Source organism: Lynx rufus, unplaced genomic scaffold, assembly GCF_022079265.1.
Source record: "Lynx rufus isolate CCGP_SWC_20201006 ecotype Redwood Valley unplaced genomic scaffold, mLynRuf1.p SCAF_6, whole genome shotgun sequence".
Taxonomy (NCBI): Eukaryota; Metazoa; Chordata; class Mammalia; order Carnivora; family Felidae; genus Lynx; species Lynx rufus.
The window spans coordinates 3,851,682-3,872,572 of record NW_025814878.1 but is presented as its reverse complement, the minus strand read 5'-3'; the positions used below and the strand labels follow the sequence as shown (position 1 = coordinate 3,872,572).

At 44.2% G+C, this 20,891-nt stretch overlaps 1 protein-coding gene across 1 annotated transcript in view; it reads left to right on the top strand.

Moving 5' to 3' along the window:
• Positions 1-1,206: 1,206 nt before the first annotated feature.
• The window catches only part of SNX9 (sorting nexin 9), a 125,530-nt gene continuing 105,845 nt past the window's right edge, over positions 1,207-20,891 (top strand). Inside the window, exon 1 of the mRNA XM_047101480.1 lies at positions 1,207-1,271. Within this exon, the coding sequence (XP_046957436.1) occupies positions 1,260-1,271 (12 nt within the window). The 5' untranslated portion in view covers positions 1,207-1,259. The remainder of the gene's footprint in view (positions 1,272-20,891) is intronic.

Sequence of the window (20,891 nt, the reverse complement as noted above, 5' to 3'; positions counted from 1 at the left end):
CGACACACAAGATGAGATATAATACAAAGGCACACAACAAACGAAATGCCATGAAGGTAAGAAGTTAACAAACCAAAGGCGAAGGCAGTCCCTGAGCACGGTTGAGGTGGGGCGGCCGTCTGGTCCGGGTCAGCTCTCATGCTTACCGCTGATTGTTCGAGCCACGGAGGATCTCTGTCATGTTCAGAGATCAACCAGGCAGAACCTTCGGGGGCAGCTGCCTCTCCAATGTGGCCACACGTGGGAGGGTCAGCGTCTGGAGAGGCTGACCGTTGGCCGTCCTCCCTCTCAAAGGAGTTTAATCAGGCTTGGGCCTTCGCAGGCCTCTTCTGGTTCTAGTGATTATCAGCCCCTGGTTCTTCCAGGTTCTGTGGCCTTCTTGTTTATCAGCCCTTAGTGCGGCCAGTCTGTGTTGGTCTGGGAGATAGCTGGTCACAGCTGCAGGGCCCTTGGCTGCTTTCCTGTTTGGGTCACTACTTGACATGAGTGACTCCATCTTGCTCCCTCCCCAGGGCCGGTGGGACCGGGAAGCCATTGCCTCCTTCCGCCCTGGCTTTTTAGTACTTATTTTACGCAGCGAAGAGCACAACCGGCTCCACATCACTCGCGAGCGGAGCAGAGATCCCCGTGGGTGACTCTGGCCCTGCCAGGAGGGCGTGGAGTGCACCGGGTGCACCGGCCACAAGAAACTTCGGAAGCGGCCTACGGCGCGGTCCTGCGGGAGGCAGTCGGACCGGTCCTCCAGGCAGGGGGACCCAAGCGAATCCTCACACCCCTTGAAGTTTTCCCGCGGGCAGCCACGCGGGGCGCCGACCCAGGCCCGGCCGCGCTCGGGACGCGGCCGGCGCTGGAACAAAGGGCGCCCGGCGCAGGAGGCGGCGGCGGCGGCGGCGGCGCGGGCCGGGCGGAGGCTCGGGGCGGGGGCGGAAAGTGGGAGAGGAGGCCGGGCCGGCCGAGGGCACCGGGCGCGCTTCCGCCGGCCGCGCCGCGCACGCCGCGGTAAATGGGAGGCTCGGCCGGCAGGGGCGGGGGCCGCGCAGCCGGGGAGTTTCAGGAACTGGAGGAGCGGGCGGCGGCCGGAGTCGCCGAGCGCCCAGCGGCGGGGCCTGAGCGCCGAGACTCGGGGCCGAGGCGGAGCCGCCGCCGCCGCAGCGCCGGGGCCCAGCCGTAGCCGCCGCCGCCCTCGCCCGCCCGCCTCGGGCCGACAGCCGCGGCGCCGGAGAGGAGCCGGCCGTCCCGGGCCGGGGGAGCCGCCCGCCATGGCCACCAAGGTGAGGGGCGCGCGGCGCAGGCCCGGCCGGCCGGCCGCTGGCGCCCGCGGCGGCGCGGGGGAGGGTCGGGGCCGGGGGCGCGGGCGGCGGCGGCGGCGCGGCCCAGTCACGCGGGGCGCGGACGTTCGGGGGCTCGGCGCGCGGCGCGGGAGGGTCGCGGGGCGGGACCCCGGACGCCAGCGGCGGCGTCTGCAAAGTTTGCGCCTGAGCGTGGGCTGCGGCTGGGCCGGAGGGAGGGAAAGTTCCCTCAGCCCCGGAGCTCGTTTGGGGCAGCCGTCCGGCCGCCGGGATACCCCGGTCCTGCCCCGAGTGGCGTCCTCTGCCCGCCGCCGCCGCCGCGAGAAGCGCCCCTCCCTCCGCCGGAGGGTGGGACCCCAGCGGCGCGGGCCGGTTTTGGGGGACCCGAGCCCCGGCGGACGGGACTGGACGTTTCAAATGACGGCCCGCGAGCCAGTGCTGTCGCGGACGGAACCCGCACACCGAACGCCCCGCGCCTCCACTTCCTTCGTTTTTCTTGTTGTTGTTTTTTTCCTTTTGTTTTGCTACCTTTTCAGTTTGAATGGTATTTCCAGCGTGAATAAAATACGGAGAGGGAAATGACTGTGCTTTCAGTAACGAGTTTGCTTGAAAAAAAAAAAAAAAAAAAAAGGCCCAGGCCCCAATTACGTGGTGGAACTTTAGCTCGATCTTGGTAATTGGCCAAGAGTAGTGGTTTGCTTATTTCAGGGTATTGTTCGTGGAATTAGCGGTCACCCTTTGCTACCTGAGTGTGTCGAAGCCACCCTCCCCCCGCCTCTTTCTGGGGCGTTTTCTTTAGCTCTTCATGCAAAGTAGTAGCTGGGAAAGTCACAGTCGCTGAATAGGGCACTACTGGTAGGAGACCCCTCCTAGAGCTAGTGATGTGGTTTGAGGAATGGCTTGACTTTTGCAAATAGTTTTCGTGATGTCACTTTTATACAGCATCAGCACCCTCTTCCATATTCATGTTTGAAATCTCCGAGCTTCTTTTGGGTTGGCGAAAACCTTAATTTTTTGTTGTTGTTGTTGGGTTTTTGTTTTGGATTCCAGGATAATTTAGGAAAGGATAAAAATTTTGAAATCCCTTAGAAAGATCAGATTGTCTGATGTCACTTCAGTCTGTTACATTTTGTGCTCTGACACTATGGGCAGTGTTTATTTAAAAAAGAAAAAAAGATTCTCCTCTGGGGAACCTGTTGTCTGCTGTTACTGAAATAATTACCTGCTTGTTAATACATTATTGGCTGCACTCTTCCTTGGTTTTATTAGATGTCTTAGAACTTGCTACCTTTTTAACATATGTAATTTGTGTTGATCTCTTTAAAAACAAAGCTCAAGCCAAGGATTTCTAAGGAGATTTGATTTTGAGGTTTGTTGCCAGCCATTCCAGAAATCACCAATTACCGGACCTATTTTGCATTCATCTTGCAACCTGAAAAGCTGTTTGTGGTAGATTGTGTTCAGTGGTGGTCAGTGTTGTGGTATTTTGCACTCTGATCTGCTGATGCATGTTACCCGTACCCCTCCTTCCAGTGGGACCCAGGTAATGAAACTGGTTTGATTAAACTGAACTGAGTTTTTTTTATAAAGTGAAAAAGGACAGTGGTTCTTGTAGTAAGCTTGACTTGCACGTGTCCTCACTAAACCAAGCCTTAAAGCATGTGTAAGCACTTCCTACTTTGTTATCTCCACTACTCGAGGCGAATTCCCATGATTCCAAGTCTGTCTGTCCTGCACCTTTCTAATCACTATTCCACATGGCATTCGGCAGGCACCATGTTTACGTGATGACAAGCCACTTCCATTCTCAAAAAGAAAGGAGGAGCAAAGAAGCACTTGTTAAAAGGGGACCCTACCCCAGTTCTCTGGTTTTGCTACTTCCTAGTGATTCTTGTGTCAAACCAGGGTCATTTTTTCATTGTTGCCAGAGAGGAAAGTTGTCCTTGGTTTCCTCTCGCCCCTGCAGCCACACCCCTGCCTTTGCAGACATCTGAGTAGTTTGGGGTTTTTCCTTCCCTTTCTTTAATTGGGTAGGTGGTGAGAATGTAGCTTGCTAAGTAATGACTTCTAATTTTTTAGGGAATCGGAGACTCACGGGGCGCTCAGGCTCTTGCTAGAAGCCTTAAGTAATGACAAACACGACATCTGGGTGTGTGAGGTGGTGTTGCGTTTCCCTTTGAATTTACCAGAGAATGGCTTTAGTTGTCTGCAAATATAATTTTCTTTTGTATTCTTCTTAAGTGTTTTTTCCCAAGATGCAGTTATCTCTGAACTGTCGTGATTTTTTTTTTTTTAAACAAAATCCACTGGTATGTTCCCAGTAGAAAGAAATTCTCTTTTAGAAGGAAAACTTGGGGCAGTTCTTCACTGCCAAAGAAAGTTAGTCAGTAACTGCATATTAGAAAGAGATTATCTTCTCTGTTTCTAATCGCTACACAGGAGGATGCTGAATTCAGTTGTTAAGTACATTATTCTGAGTCCAGTCTTATCTCACTTAACAAATACAGTGAAAGGCTAATATGTGTGTTTAAGCCTTGGCTTCTACTAGAAACCTCAGAGGGTTGTATTTTATCACAGTCATATGGTGGATTTAGGAGTAAAATAAGTCTTATATATCAAGTCATGAGAAAGAAATTTTTTCTTTTTTTGCCCATATGTATCAAAAGAAGCATGAAAATAGTTGATGGAAGTTGATCCGCAGCCTTATAACACGGTCATTTCCGTGTCGGAGTTAACCTTTGGTAACTAATTTGGTTCCTTTTGTGCTTACATAATCACTTTTAAGAGTAATCATTATAACAAGATTCTGAGAGTCCCTGAGGATTCCCACCCCCAACTTTCTAGCTCCAATATTTAAACATTTGTGCTCGTGCTTACCTGGTTGAATTAAGTGGGTGCGAAGTGTTGAAAATACTGGTGGGAAATGAGTGAATTGCTCAGGACTGTTCCATGATATACATTAGTGAGAACAGCAGAAAACATACTTTGTAATGTCTCCTGAGCAAAAACCTCTTTGAGTGGAAGAATAGAAATATCTTCCTAATAGAGCTTTAAGGATTCAAGTTGGTTTTGATTATTTTTAAAAATTGTACAGAAAATGCTAACTATTCAATTTTGTGTACGTAATTTTTTAAGGGTCTTACTAAATAGAATATCTGGATAGTATTTGTGTAGTCAAAGAAAAATTCTGACAGTAAAAAGGTCAACCACTTTTTTATTAAGGAAGGAATAGATGAGGAAGCATAAAATTTTTGCAGAGTTTTCTGTTGCACCGTTTCTATATTGACTATATGAAAATTAATAGTTTTCCTTTGCCCACCTAAACCTTTTTAATTTTGCCTGTGCTGTTCCTTTCTTTTCTGGAATGCTGTTCTCTGGCTTCTTCCCTCCAGGTACCTTTTTTTTTTTTTTTTTTTTTTTTTTTTAAACACCTTCTGTCTTAGCTCAAAGCAGTGATTCCTCCAGAAAGCCTTTCCTGATCTCCCTGACCTCTGTTACAGGGTGACGTTGTGTGTCTGGGCTGCCATTTTACCTGTGATTTTGTCTAGTGACCATCTCCTGTAGGAAGCTCTCAGCCCCAGGAGGCTGGGTCTGTGTGTATTTCCTCACTTTGAATCCTCTGTGACTGGCACAGGCAAGGCTCTTGATAAACTGTTACTGCACGAATGAATGTTGAATTTTCTTGCCTGGGTTCCTTGCTGTCCAGTTTGAAAGAGTAAAAGATATTCCAGTGACATAAGTGATGGCTGAAGAAAACTGTTTTCAGCAGTAAACTGTCTTTCTTGTTCACTGCGTTTTAGTAAACTTTCCCTTTTTAAGTATACATCCACAATGGACAATACACATCTACAGCGTAGGTACTAGCATGTGTTTGAAATCGAATAATTCAGTTTTATTGGTTCTTATGTTTTCAGGTGTTTGGAACAAACCTCATACTGCTGAGACTTTAATCCATAGTTGTTAGAAATGTGTTTGATTACCAAAAGTATAGGGTGTTCCCATTTACCTTTTTGTTAATGATTTCTAACTTAATTGCATTGTGACCAGGGAATCTGATTGCTAGTAATACCATACCTGAAAATTTGTTGAGGCTACCCTTGTATCTGTCCTGTAGTCTGTTTTCATAAAGGTGCCATCTGTTCCTGAAAAGAGTATGTATATCTGCTAATTGATGTATATATTTGTATTCTGTGTATGTCCATTAGATTGAATTTATTATACTGGTCACATGTGCCTCCTTACAAAATCTGTTGTATCTGGCTGATCTGTCGTCTACTTGATGGAGATATTAAAATGCTGGATTTAAGAAATTTAAGAAGTTTAGGGGTGCCCTGGTGGTTCAGTCTGTTAAGTGTCAGACTTGTGCTCAGGTCACGATCTCACGGTTGGTGAGTTCAAGCCCCGCATCAGGTTCTCTGCTATCAGCACAGAGCCTGCTTCAGATCCTCTGACTCCCTCTCTCTCTGCCCCTCCCCTGCTTGCTCTCTCTCTAAGATAAATAAACATTTTTTTTTAAGTTAAAAAAAATTTTTTTTAAGTTTAGAATTAGTATCCCCTTCCAGGTGCTTTGAACTTTTTTTATCCTTATGAAGGGACCCTCTTTATCTCTAGTAGTATGTTTTCTCATAAAGACAATTTTGTCTGAAGTTCATGTGGTTTCAGTAGCTTTCTTTTGGTAAATATTTGCCTGGTATATAAAAGCCTGTAGCTGAATTTTACCTTTTTATCTAGTCTGGTGATCTTTGTGGCTAGAGTTTTGTCTGTTTTTATTTGTGTTTGCTCACATGTTTGAATTTCTGGTTACCATCTCTGGACTGACTGAGGATTTTTCCCCCCTTCCTCTTATTTTACTCCTCTTGACCTCAGTTTTTTGGAAGGTTTGTCCTATATGTCACTTTTTTTTTCCAGTGGTTATCATAAGCATGTATGTTACCATTTCTAAGTGAAAGTCTGAAGTTACTCAATATCACTGCCCTCCTTTTGAATTACAAAAAGGTCTTAAGATATATAACTCCAATCATGTCCCCCAATATAGTCAGCTACTGCCCAGTATTGTCATTCTTTTCCACCAAAAATTGGACATTATTTTTATTTCTACATAGTTAATGTTTATTTAGATTTAATCGAATTTTATTGTATCTTTGCTATTTCTGTTTACATTTCACTCCTTTCTGGGATAATTTTCCTTCTGTTTAAAATGAATTCTTTGGAATTTCCATTGGGGAAGATTTGTTGTTGGCAAATCATTTATGTGTGAAAATGTATTTTGCCCTACGCTTGAAAGATAGGTTTCTTGGTTGACAGTTTAGCTCAGCATATTCGACGGTAGTATCCGCCTTTATTCTCTGGGCTTTCAGAGTTCCTTCTAAGAAGTGAGCGGTCTAATGTCCATTTAAGATGATCTGCCTGTTTAAGACCTTCCCTATATCATTAGTACATTGCAGTTCTAATTAGTACATATCATCAGTACGTTGCAGTTTTACCTTAGTGTGCCCATGTGTGAATTGTATATACACAGCTTGAACTTTACAGGGTGTGTCGGGTCCGAGGATGGGAATTTTAGTAGATCTAGAACAATGCAGTTCAGTAGAACTTTCTAGGATGATGGAAATGTTCTACATCCGTGCAGTCCTGTATGGTAGCCACCTGCCACATGTGACTAACGAGAATCTGAAATGTGGTTAGTGCGATTAAGGAACTGTGTTTTAAATTTTAACTTACATAGGCTCATGTGGCTAATGGCTGCATAGTGGGGAGAGCAGTTGCAGAGAATTCCCAGAGATGGTTATTTCATGAATATTCCCTCTTCCCCATTTTCTCTTTCTGGAGCTCTAATTAGCACGAAAAGGTCCAGCACATCTCTAACTTCTTTACTTTCCACCTGCCGTGTTTTCTTTGTGCTGCATTCTGGATAATTTCTTTGGCTCTCACCTGCAGTTCACTACTTTTTCTTTCTTTGGGCATAATCTACTCTTTTATCCATCGCTTTTATTTCAATTATATTCTGTTTTTAGAAATTATATTTGATTCCATGGGGCGCCTGGGTGGCTCAGTCAGTTAAGCGTCCATCTTCAGCTCAGGTCATGATCTTGCGGTTCGTGAGTTTGAGCCCCGCGTCAGGCTCTGTGCTGATGGCTCAGAGCCTGGAGCCTGTTTCAGATTCTGTGGCTTCCCTTCTCTATCTGCCCCTCTCTGGCTTGCGCTATCTCTCTCTGTCTCAAAAATAAATAAAGAAATAAAAATTATATTTGGTTCTATTTCAAGTCTGCTTGGTCATTCTTAATAGTCTCATTCTTAGCTCATTTTTAAGCTTCTGTTCAGCATATTAAACATTTATAGTTTGTGTCTGTTCTGGTATCTGAAGTCTAATCATCCATCTGGTTCTGCTCACTCTTACTCGTGGTGCCTTGTTTTCTTGTGTGTGTGTGTTTCTGTGATTTGCTCATTTTCCTTGGAATTTCATCTGAGGGAATTTTAATGCCCGGATCGAAGTTACAAGGTCTTCCAGAGAGAATTTGTCTTTGCTTATGCCGGTCTCCCAGGGACACTGCATTCTTGTGGTCACTCTAACTTTCTCACTCCTGGTTCAGTGCTTCCAGCCATACTGGTGGCAAAAATACAGACCTCAGATGTCTGGGGAGATTTCCCTTACTCCTGTACTCCAGGCCTATGAAAAAAACAGGTTTCCTTGCTGTCCGCTTTTGAACAATAGGTTCTCTCTTTGGCCTTTATATTGAAGTCCTTTTGGGGTCGCAGTGTCTAGCTCAACACAGGAGTCTTTCCTACCTCCCCCAGTGTAGCCTTCAGCACACAGACTCGAACTCGGAGTCTCCAGGGTCTCAAACTCAGGGTTTGGAGGAGACGCCTAGAGTGGAATCGTGGCTCAGCACATATTTTTCTCCAAGGAGAGAAAGCACTCCCTTCCTGTGTGACCTCTCTAGAGCCTTTCCTTTTGTGCTGACTCAGTGGTGTGTTTTCAGAGGTGTTTATTTATGTGTGTGCTCGTCTTTTCCTTTTAATATTTTATTCAGCACTTAAGTGCTTCAGCCTGTGGGCGGTTCGGGGTGGTGGCTTGCCGTGTGTGCTGGAATAAAATCCGAGTCAGGGCATCTTTATAACAGACTGTAAAGTGAAGGAAGGGAACGTGCGCACGCACAGCGTTAACCTCTTCTTTGGAGGGAAAAAAGGTGAAAAAGCAAAGTAGTTAAGCATTTTAGTAGAAACCAAACCTTAAGCTATCAAAACAACAGACTGTGGCCATATTTCACTTTCCAGTTGGGGTTTCTTTGCTTCCCCACCCCCCTTGTTGACTGTTCAAAGCACATGGTAGATTTAGCTCTTCTTATTCATTTTTAGATATTATAACTGCAGTGTTTGAGGGTGTTGTTCAGTATGACTCAATTCTTCTAAGCTATTTTTAATCTCTGAAAATGGAGTCATATAGTGTCATTACCTGTAGAGGCAGGATGCAAAATCACCTGTTAGTGGTTATTTGTGTCAAAGAGACATATAAACTTTAGGGTTAAGGAGGGTGATAAATGCACCTTTATCCTGGGAGCCGATACCCTTCATCATTCACTGACTCCTTCATTTGAACTCCAAAGGATCTCAGAGCCAGGTCCTTCCGCTGCACTTGGGATGTCAGCATGAAAGGCCTCATCCGCGCTCTCAAAGAGCCTTTACCAAAGTCGTAGCCCCTGGATTGCAGGCTTTCTTCCGGGCACAGTAGTGGCTCCTTCCTGATGCAGCTTCTCAAGCCCGCAAGGCTTGCTAAGGAGCAGAAGTCTTGAAATGTCTATTTTTTTTTCTTTAATTCATCGAGTGAATTTTTGCCCTTATTCTATTACATCAGTCAGTTTTTTTTAATTTAAAAAAAATTTTTTTTTCAACGTTTATTTGTTTTTGGGACAGAGAGAGACAGAGCATGAACGGGGGAGGGGCAGAGAGAGAGGGAGACACAGAATCAGAAACAGGCTCCAGGCTCTGAGCCATCAGCCCAGAGCCTGACGCGGGGCTCGAACTCACGGACCGCGAGATCGTGACCTGGCTGAAGTCGGACGCTTAACCGACTGCGCCACCCAGGCGCCCCTACATCAGTCAGTTTTAAGATACTTCTGGAACACATTTGACAGTCTGGAAGTCCAGACTGCCTTGTAGGATCCCAAATGTCCAGTTCAGCAGGTAGTTCAGTAGTGTCTGTGTACCTCTTTTACACTGGAAGTAAGAATGAGATTTGGATCCTTGCCTAAGAGAGTTGACAGTCAGAAATTAATGAGCTGTGTGAAATGTACCAGTTAAATGTCAGTTTAAATATATTTTCCAATGCAGATTCAGGAAAGAGGGCTTGAAAATGTAGATACGGGTGTGAATACTATTTGTCTATCTCATGGTGGTTGCGCTCAGGAACTTCTCTTTCATCTTTTAGCCTGTTTTGAATTCTCAAGATTTTGAGTAGTGAATATTTGTTGCTTTTGTAATGAGGAGGAAAACAAGTTCTTTTTTTCTTCTTTTTTCTTTTCCATTTAAAAGCTTATTGTCATTAATTGGGCCCTGAAAGCAGATTCCCAAACTTACCTACCTTCTCTTAATTTGCTTTGAAGTATATAGTAAGATGAAAAAAGTGTTTTTAATTAATGCTTATAAACAGTGGCACTTCAATAGAAAAATACTAATGCATGCAGGATTACAAATAGAAACTAAAAATTTTATTTTACTTCCTGAAGCACTATATTTTCTTCTGCCAAAGGAGAGAAAGTATGGTTTTTAATTTTCAAAAATAACTAAAAACTTCCCAAAAAGCAGCACTGAAGTTCTTAACAATTGCTGCTTTATAGATACTTTCGTACTTTTAACCAAAGCCTACTGGTGCCCTTTCCCTCAGGAGCTTGAAGGAAGCAGAGCTCCTAGCCTCCTGTGGGCTGGACTGGTTTTCTTCACTTCCTTACGTTCCCCACCTTCATAAGATTTTAGAGTCAAGAGTCGAATTTAAGATTTTATAGGCTTTTCGTTGGTGTGTCAGACCTACTTTGTCTTGTGATTGTCCTTCCCAGTGAGTGAAGCACATTCAGTGTCCTTGTAACCGCCTCCCCAGCCTCGAAAATCCAGTAGGTTTTAGATTACGGAGATCTGTAGTTACATTATATTGATTTGTCTTAATCATTTAAAGCCAAGATGATACCAAAGAATATGGAGATTGTGTTTTAAAATTCCGATATTTAAAGCTACTTCTAGTATTGACTGCTCTATCTGTAACATTCCCCTTTTTGATAAATAAAAATATCTCATGTCTGTTTCTGTAGTTTGTATTGTGAAAGTAATAGGTAGTTCTCTAAAATGCAAGTATTAATTATTTTTCCTCAAATTCCCCTCTTCTCTGCCTTAGTAGCAATCTGTGCTGTAAAGAGATTACGGCTGTGACAATAAGCTTTCATCTAAGGGAGAAATTGGATTCTTACTGAAATAGATGGATGTTTTATGAGCTATGATCATGTTTTTGAGGTTTTAGGCACTAATGGCAGAGCTGCGGTACCCTGGCTGCATCACAGCCCCCACCCAGAGAGCTTGTTAAATCACAATTGCTGGGCTTCGCAGAGTTTCAGATTCAGGAGGTGGGGCCCAGAACATGCATTTCTGCCAGCTCCCAGGTGATGTTGATGCTGCTGGTTTGGCATGACACTTTGAGAACCACTGTGTGGAAGATGGAAAAAGAAGAATCAGAACCTGAGTTGTGTTCTTGGTTCATCCCTAAAATCTGTGGGCTGTAAAACGGGTGGGCCACACTAGTGCACCTGTGAGCAGTGAGTATGGTTTCTTGTTTCAAGGACTCTTCTGTCTAACTGGGTTCAGGTGATGCTGAAAATCAGATCAGTAGTCTCAAGTAAAGACTGTTTAGTTTCTTGTCAGCTTGTGGTGTTCAGTAACTTTTCAGTGTTGTGTTAATGGGTCATTTGTATTGTATGCAAATGGGTCTCTGTTATGGTGGTGAGGTGGCTGTGGCTGGTTATTAACTTTCCCTGTTGCTTTTAGTTGGCTAAAAAACAGGCCATACAATTGTGTTTATCATTATGGTTCACAGTATTCAGCCTAGATTTATTTGCTTTGTATAGTATGTCCCTAACGTGGCTGTATAATGATGACAATTTTAATTCACTAGGAGGGGGGTGCCTGGGTGGCTCAGTCCGTTGGGCGTCCGACCTTGGCTCAGGTCGTGGTCTCGCGGTCTGTGGGTTTGAGCCCCACGTCGGGCTCTGTGTTGACAGCTCGGAGCCTGGAGCCTGCTTGGGATTCTGTGTCTCCCTCTCTCTCTGCCCCTCCCCCCCTCATGCTCTTTGTCTCTCAAGGATAAATGTTAAAAAAAGATAAAAAAAAAAAAAAAAGAATGGTACAGACTGATACTTGTTTAAAAATTTTTTTTTAAGTTTATTTATTTATTTTGAGAGACAGAGACAGCACGAGGGGGGGAGGCGAGGGATGGGGGAAATCCCAAGCAGGCTCCATGCTGCCAGCACAGAGCCAGACATAGGGCTTGAACTCTTGAAACCGTGAGATCATGACCTGAGCCGAAAGCAAATGTTGGATGCTTAACCAACTGAGCCATTCAGGCACACCCAGACAGGTATTTAAAAATCTTTGTTGGCATTTACACCAAAGTCTTTTTGTTGGATCCATAAACAATATATACTATTAGTTACAGAAGGAATAAATTTAATTTTCCTACTGTCTGTGGTTAACATTAGAATATTATTATACGTAAATACCAGGGATATTTATGGAAAATATTAAGTGTGCTACCAAAACTCAAGTGCATGGGTGTGTTTTTCATTCAACAGGCTTTGTTGAGAACTTGCAAATACTGTAGGTGCACAATGCATGTATATTCTTCCACTCTCAAAGAATTTCTAGTCTAGTGGGTGAAAACACTTGAATCTCTTTAACTGAATGTTGTAGTTGCTGCTGTGGATGTAGATGCCGTGTACAGTTAGGGCACAGTGCTGGGAGTCAGAAATGAGACGCTCATTTCTTCATTGACTTTCATTGGACAGTAAAGACTAAAAATGAACTTGTGCCAATAAAGAGACCGTAGTTTGAAAACTTCACGTAAAAATCAAAACTAGTTAAATACTCGGACATACATTAGAACACGGAGGAGGGTCGTTCCTCTACTTGAGGATATTAGGGAGTAATGTTAGATAAACGAAGACACATTCAGTTTGAGGTCTCTTTTAAAGACTTCTTTATTAGGGACTTGCCCCTGCAGGACAGAAAGTACGTTTCACAGAAAGCGGACATCTTCAGTCTCCCTGGTTGTGATCTAAAATTTTATCTGAGGCTGGCCGCACTAAGCCACTTTGAAGAACCCGGCTCTTTCTAAAACCCTGTGGTCGTGGACAGAGTCTTAAAATGGTTAAAACAGATCTCCTTTTGATTTCCAGGTTAGCAGTTTAGTTAAAACATTTGGAGTGTTTTATATGCCTGGTTTGCAACACCTCCAGTTTATTCTAGATTAGGGATTCCCTGCTGGCGAGTTTTCAGGGGATCTTTATTTATCTTTGGTCTTTAAATGAGCAAACATTGTTATAGACTGGGTGTCTTCTTCACATTTGTAATATGGTTTAAAAATATGTCAGCTGTGTTATTAATAAAATATGGATCATTTAAAAATGTTAATGACTTTGGGGCGCCTGGATGGCTTAGTCAGTTAAGCGTCCGACTTTGGTTCAGGTCATGACCCCTTGCTCGTGAGTTCGAGCCCCAAGCCCCGTGTTGGGCTCTGTGCTAACAGCTTACAGCCTGGAGCCTGCTTTGGATTCTACGTCTTCCGCCCCTCCCCCCCCCCATGCTCTGTCTCTGTCTCAAAGATAAACATTTAAAAAAATTTTTTTAAATGTTAATGACTTCATAGTACCTTTGTGGCATTGCGTATTAATAAATTGTGCTTTTGTGTAATTACTGTTGTTTGTGGGGTGATGGATGTATGTATGAATTAATTTCAAGGTTGTTGGGATCCCTCTATGATTCAAGGTGACTTTTATATAAAAGCCCATTTCCCTTATCAGTGTTTGCTTTACCTTAAGTTTCATCTTTAGAAGAGAGATTTTGTTGGGTTTTCTATTAGAGATGCAGTGAACAAATAAAGTCAGTTTTATGTGATTATGAAGTTTATGTGTTTCAGTGCAATAGTGGTACAGCCCAGAGATTGGGAGTCTGGGCTCAAATCCCAATCAAATCCAGCTACATAACTTTGGAAAGTTACTTAATGTTTCAGATCCCTCATCTGTAAAATACAAGTAATCATATGAACTCAAGTGTGAATTCCATTGCACAGTCCAGGTGTGGAAAAAAATAGAACTTTATTTTTCATTAATAATTTACCACATCGTGTCAATTCTACTGGGTAAGTGAAACTATCATCTGTGAGTTCGCAGACCTCCTTCTCTTGCCTCATGGCTGAATTGAGGGTGGAGATACCTTTGTAATGTCATTGCCTGGGGGGACCCCATCCTGCCCTCCGGCCGCCTCTCCCCACACTGGAACCATTCTGCTATTGCCACACTCTCATGGGACACGCATCTCTGCAAAGTTCAGACACTTTCTGTCCTAATGCAACATATAGCTGTTCGTACCCCTCCGGTCGATTTGCCGTTTCCCCGGGGCTCTGGCACTATGATGCGGGCTGTCTCCAGCACTCTCCATTGCGTCTAGACTCTGTCCTGTACTTCTCCACCCCAGACCATCTTCCCCAGGCTTTGGAGGCAGAAGAGGCAAGGGGAGAAACGGGTCTTGCCTTGTCTCTCCTGTGCAATGTTTCTCACAGGTGTAGACCTAGAGTTCCCTCTGTTCTTAGGGCCTTTGGAACCCGCAGCTGGGAAGACTGTTGTGTTCCACTGTGTCCTGCCCCTCTGCTGAGGCAGTGACACTGCTGACTTGGGGGTGTGGAGGTGGGAGTAAAGATAAGGAAAACAAAAATCCCTAAGGATGAAAAAAATTATATTTTAAAGCTATTATCTCTACCAAATTATCTTAAGAATTAAGTGAAAATTCTTATAAAGGACTTACCAAGTGTCTGGCTTATTGCAAAAGATAGTTGTTACGGTTGAATGGTGTTATTCATATTACTATAAAAGTAGAGTATAAAGTAAGATCTGTTAGACCCCAGGATCTAGAGTCTACCTTAACTGTATTCAGGGAGCTGAAATAAGCTTTTCTAATTTCCAGTTACTCTTGTGGATGTGATCAGCTTTTCCATCTCCTTCATATTTATCTAAAACTTTGGATAAACTTCCCAAATTGGGGTGCCTGACAATTTGAGTTTGATTCTTTTTGCCGTTGCCTTGGGGAGCCTTGTTAATTCCGGTAAATTACCTTTCATACATCAAAACAAGATAGTTCTGGTAAATTACCTTTCATCAAAAACAAGACCAAATGTTGGAGGCAGAAAGGAGAGAAGTATGAATAAAATCACAGAGTACATTGGCGGGCACCTGGGTGGCTCAGTCAGTCAAGCTCCGACTTCGGCTCAGGTCATGATCTCACGGTTCATGAGTTCAAGCCCCGCGTCGAGTTCTGTGCTGACAGCTCGGAGCCTGGAGCCTGTTTCGGATTCTGTGTCTTCCTCTCTCTCTGCCCTTCCCCCACTGACCCTCTGTCTCTCTCAAAAATAAACACTAAAAATAATTAAAAAAAAAAAAAACAAGAAGTGCGTTGACATTGCTGGAAACCCTATGGTGGAACAGCACCACATGTGTGGAGCAGCTCTGCTTGCTAGGTTCTTAGATGGCACATCTCATTGGATCCTCGCGGTAGTGGTTCTCCATGTCCCCCTGTTCCTTCAGTATATTGTTGAGCACCTACCATGGGCCGGAAACAGTAGGAATACAACCTTGAAGGAAGTAATTCAAAATCCCTGCTGTCGTGAACCTTGCTGTCTAGGGGAGGAGATGACAACAAACAAGGTCAGCGAGGAGAAGGAATAAGGGAAGGAGGAAGCTCTGCTGTGGAGAACCTGCCCATGAGCGCGTGCACACACAGCGTTAGACGTGGCCGGGGAAGGAGACCCTCCAGCAAAGAACTGAAGGAAGGTGGGGAGCAGGCCACTTGGATCCTTGGGGCCCCAGCTCTGTTTCCCCACCGGAGTAGCACCCGGGGGTCAGCCTGGCAGCCGGAGCCGGGAAGAGCCGTGGGGGCCTGGTCGGGTCTGGGGCCTCATGGGTGATGATGAGGCCGGTGGCATTCATTCCCAGTGCGAGGTGAATCCCTGGCCCGTTTTCAACAGACCTAAAACCGCTGGCTTTTTTTTTTTTTTCTTTTTCTTTTTGGAATCGAGCTGGCCTCTATTGGCCAAAGCTAACTGGGGAGTTAATGCTCTGTTCACTTTCTCTCTTCTTGAAACTTGATTGTATCTAATTAGAGTACCACTAGGAAAATTCTGTGTGACCTTTAAGCCAAAAAAGGAAAGAGTTCCAAAAGGACTGATAGATTATCCTTTTTTTGAAAAAAAACTATATGTGTATTTTTATTTAAAAATTTTTTTAATGTTTATTTCTGAGAGAGAGACAGAGCATGAGTGGGGGAGGGGCAGAGAGAGAGAGAGGGAGACACAGAATCAGAAGCAGGCTCCAAGCTCTGAGCAGTCTGCCCAGAGCCCGACACGGGGCTCGAACTCACAAACCGTGAGGTCATGACCTGAGCCGAAGTTGGACGCTCAACCAACCGAGCCACTCAGGCGCCCCATCGTTGAAAATAGTTTTTAAATGAAATTAAAAAAATCTTAAGCACACTGGATTTTAGATTTTGTCTGATAGGACTTTTCAGCTGTCTCCTGGTTGTACTGAAAGTAAATACATACACCTATCTGGCCACTTGCTTAGTTGGAGTAAAAGATGGTTCGTTTGGCCGTCTTCTGTCATCATCCTGTTGACCTCACTGGTGTTCACCCAGACAGTAAGTGAAATATTGCCAGACCGGCAGGTTTTAGACAGATACAAAAAATATTTCTAACTAATGACAACCAACTACATTCCTCCTCTGACTGGAGTCACTACTTGCTAAAGCAGCAGACTTTCTGAGGCCTCAGCAGTTTTGAGAACAGTAGTGTAAGAAGGCAACAGGAACTCCGAGAATTGGGTCAGAATGTTCTCACAAGCGTAGAACAAGTGGCATCATCCTGGCTTAGGATTTTGAGATTCAATGAATCTTTATTCTTTTCCCGGTTCCATTAGTGATTTTGGGGGGGAAGGGAGGAGCGGTGTGCAATAGATCACTGAAATTTTATATTTGTCCTTTAAAACTCCATGTCTGTGAGTTTTAAAGATAATACCTTGGCATGACTCAGTATTTTTTTAACTTTTTATTTATAAAAATTCCAAACACAGACGAAAGAATAGTACAGTGAACCCTCCCCCGCCCCCCCATACCCATTATCAGCCTCACCAGCTACCAGCTCCTGGCCCATTTTCTTCCCTCAAACCTTCCTCACCCATTTCCCCCTTCCTTCATTATTTTGAAGCAAATTCCAGACTTATTCTTTCATGATAAATATTTTAGTATATCCCTCCCAAAGTAAGACTTTTTAAAAACCCATAACAGGGGTGCCTGGGTAGCTCAGTTGGTTGAGCATCTGACTCTCAATATCGGCTCAGGTCGTGATCCCTGGGTCATGGGATCGGGCTGCACGCTGAATGTGGAGCCTGCTTGAGATTCTTTCCCCCTCTGTCCCGCTCCCCCACTCATGCGCGCTCTCTCTCTGTATCTAAAACATAATAAATAAATAAATAAATAAAAACATAACAATTATTCCTATCATTTAAAATTCGAGAATAAATCCTTAATATCTTGAAATATCCAGTCTGATGGTATACAGTGTTGTAAACATATTCATAAATTAATAATTTGCTCTATTTACATGGCTTGATAGGCATTCAGATAAAGACCATGCCATCTAGTTTAGCTGGATGCTTAGGTGATAGTTAAAATGATTATTGATTGGCATTTGTATGAATCTGCCAGTGTTAAGACAAATTTTGTCATAAGTAGTGTGTGTATAGCTAGTATACCACAGGCTTTAGAATATATATGTGTGTTGCTCTTCTCGTGTTGACTCACTGCCCTTAACAGAATCCTCGGCAGACAAGGCCTTTCCGAAGCCTTTCTGCCCAGTTTGGGTGGTGCCAGCAATGGGAAGATGCTTTGGATTAGGGAAGAATGGGATTATAGAGGCATTTATTACATCAGAGTGACCTCCAGGTGATGGTTAAAAAGTTGATGAAGCATGAAAAGAAAATACCATCATGTTTTAATGTAGGAATACATAAATCTACATTTCCTTACCAATCCTTTGATAGAAAACCAAGGTCTGATTGGAGTTCCAAGTGATCCATCTTGTGTAATCTCAGAATGCATTGCCTAGGATTTCCATTTTTAGTTTCTTTTAAAGAGCTTTTAAAGAATTTAAAAACAATTTCAAAGCATTGTGGATACAGAATTCTAGATTTTTAAAAATTATTTCCCATTTGTCCTGTTGCCTCAGCTGCATTAGTTTGACAGTAAAGTTTTTAGCAATTTAACTTTTTGTCACTGTTCCTCCAAACATTCAACTGATTTTCCTAGAAACAATTGCTCCTTTGTCACAGTCTTGTGTGAAAGGCAATAATAGTTCAGTTGCATGGCTACAGCCATAAGTACAACTACATAAACGGGTTTCGGAACCATCTTGGTATGTATATGAGGGGGTAACCTGCTAAATGCGAGTTCAGGATGCCACGCGTTTCACCCAGAGCCCAGACAGTGCCCGTAAATTAGGAAAGTTGACATAGAGGGTACAGGCTACGTGACACTCTCCTGTTAATGAGTCACACTGTTGAAATTTGTGGCTGGTTACCTGGGATTGCTTGGCTTGGACTGTGGTTCCCGCGGGCTCAGAGGAGAATTGACGGGAGATGATGAATTCAGTGTTTGTTCCTTAGTCTAGTACCTTGACCAGCTGCGTCCGGTAGGGCCATTATCATGATGTGAGTGATGAGAAGAGCTTTTGTGGCATTTTCAGTGAAGATGGATTTTAGACAGTGACCTAAAAAATAACGAAATGTAGTTTACTAAAGTAATGTGGTGTCATTTTTTCCCTATTTTACAGAGGAGAATGGTATAGCTCTTGAAACTTAGAGATTTTACAAGTGTGGGGAACTTGAGAGTTTACAGTTTCTGCAGTAGCCTTTCCTTCCATCCTGGAAGTAGGGGTAGACTTAATCCTATGAAAAAAACCTCCTCTGCCAGTGGTGATGGACATGGTAAGCTTTCTTAGCATTTCAGCTTAGCCTGTGTTCTGTGTTTACTGGAATCCACAACTGAAGTGACTAGGGTATTAAAAAAAGGAAAGTCAAGCATTCTCTCTGTCCTTGAGGCCCTCCATAGTGTTATCAAACACAAAAACAAAAGCCAGCTGCACGAGAGCATATTCAAGAGGAAAACGAAAGCTACAGACCACTCACTGAAGCTCGAAACGCCCTCTGCCCGGCTGCCTCTGTTTTGTGCCCTCCCTGCTGGCGCCTGCCTCCCGGCCCACTGTGCTGCTTCGTTTTACTAGTGCATTCTCTTGATCACACCGTATCTTTTTCCCATTAGCCTTGGAGGACAGTGACTCTTCCTTGCTGGTGTTCGTCTCCCTGTAGAGTGATTTGTACTGGATATTCAGTAGATGAATTTTTGAGCAAGAACCAGGAGCCACCTGGGGGTGCTAGAAAGGCCAGGCTTTGCCATCAGAAAGCCCTGGGGTACAATCCTGGCTTCAGCGCTCACTTTCTTGATCTTTGACCGCAGGCAGATGAATCACTCTGGGCTGTGATTCCTCATCTGTAATGATGCAGGCGTGTTAAACTTCTGATGTGCAGGAAAGTCTCAACATAAAGACTCATCCTCCCCTTGGCCCAAATATGAATTGTACCACCCCTGGGAGACCTTGGCCTAGGCTCCTCAGGCCTAGATCACTCGCTAGGGTAGACACGGAGTTACCTTACCTGACTCACAAGAGGGAGGGTGAAACCTTAACCAAAAGCGGGGGGCTGGGGGGCTGCATCCAGTATGGAGGGAAGAAGAGGGCACAGATGAGAAATAGAGTCACGGGGCAGGGGAGCGGTTGGTATTGTGGAGTGGGGGAGAGGCCTAGATTTTTAGATCGTGGAGGATCTTGAATGCCAGGGAATGAATTTGAAGTTGATCTTAGGTGATGGGGTACCGTTCGAACTTTTTGCTGTGAATGACGCCTGTGTTGAGGGGAACCTTGCAATAGTGTGTACGGCAGCTGGGTGAGAGGGAAGGTCATGGCAGGAAGATCAGCCCGGGGGCTCCAACGCGGCAAAGAACTGGGTAAAATGCCACTTTTTCCACTCGCTGGTCATTCGACCTCAGGACCTTAGTGTATGTGATCTTGTGAGCTGCTGTTTCTCATGCGAAGCTAAGTCAACCGCCACCATAGGGCTATTTTGAAAGTTAAATCCGGGCATATGTAAAGTGCCTCACTGCTGGAGAGGCTTAGTCCATCCCCACTTGGCTTTCCGTCTTTGCTGTGCTATTAATTTGCAGGAAGGACCAGTTGGGAGGGGAAAGAGAGGAAGCTGGCAGAGATCTGGTCAGAGGCACCTTTCGTGCCCCATAGAAGGTGCCTCGTTGGGACCTGGCCAAGAAGCTTTCCTGTCTTCTCCATCTCAGATGTTACGAATCCCGTATTTGTAAACTTTTTCTGTCTGTTGGTTGCTATTTAGTCTAACTGTCTTCATTTGGCCATGCATGATTCATTCTTCTGTTTTTGGCATACGAAACTTCAAGTTGGCCCTTCGAATTGTGTTTTATTTTGCTAACTTTGGCAGTCTTATTTTACTGCCTTACACTTGTGCTACAATAAAAACCAGGTCTAGTTTTGTGGTTTTATGTCAGCTGTGTGAATCTAGAAGACACATTATCCTAAAGAGGAACCACTGATAAAAATAAGTCCTGGTTAGGAGTTCTGCCCTATCATCCACGTAGCGGTTTAAAGCAGACACCCACATTCCTCACGTAACCCAGTTGTATGTGTATTCATGTTGAAGGGGAAAGCATCATTTTGAGTAGTTTAATTTTAAAGATCTCTGTATTTCACTTTAAATAGGGTTCTTGAAATACTTAAAAAGTTTTTTTGTTTTTTTCATTTAAGACAGGGGATACCCTTTGTTCAGAGCCATCAGAGAAATGGACAGCTTGGGTCTGTAACAAAGTGCTGTGTTTTATTTTTTTTTTTAAGTTTTTTTTTAACATTTTATTATTTATTTTTGAGACAGAGACAGAACATGAACGGGGGAGGGGCAGAGAGAGAGGGAGGCACAGAATTGGAAGCAGGCTCCAGGCTCTGAGCCATCAACCCAGAGCCCGACGCGGGGCTCGAACTCACGGACGGTGAGATCGCGACCTCAGCCGAAGTTGGACGCTTAACCGACTGAGCCACCCAGGCGCCCCACAAAGTGCTGTGTTTAAAAGCAAAGATCAGTAATTGCATGAGGATATGCTGCTACATACACGTTGACTTCAGAGCACAGATCAGAGTTTACTGTTCCTCTCATTCCTCATCCTCTCCTTCAA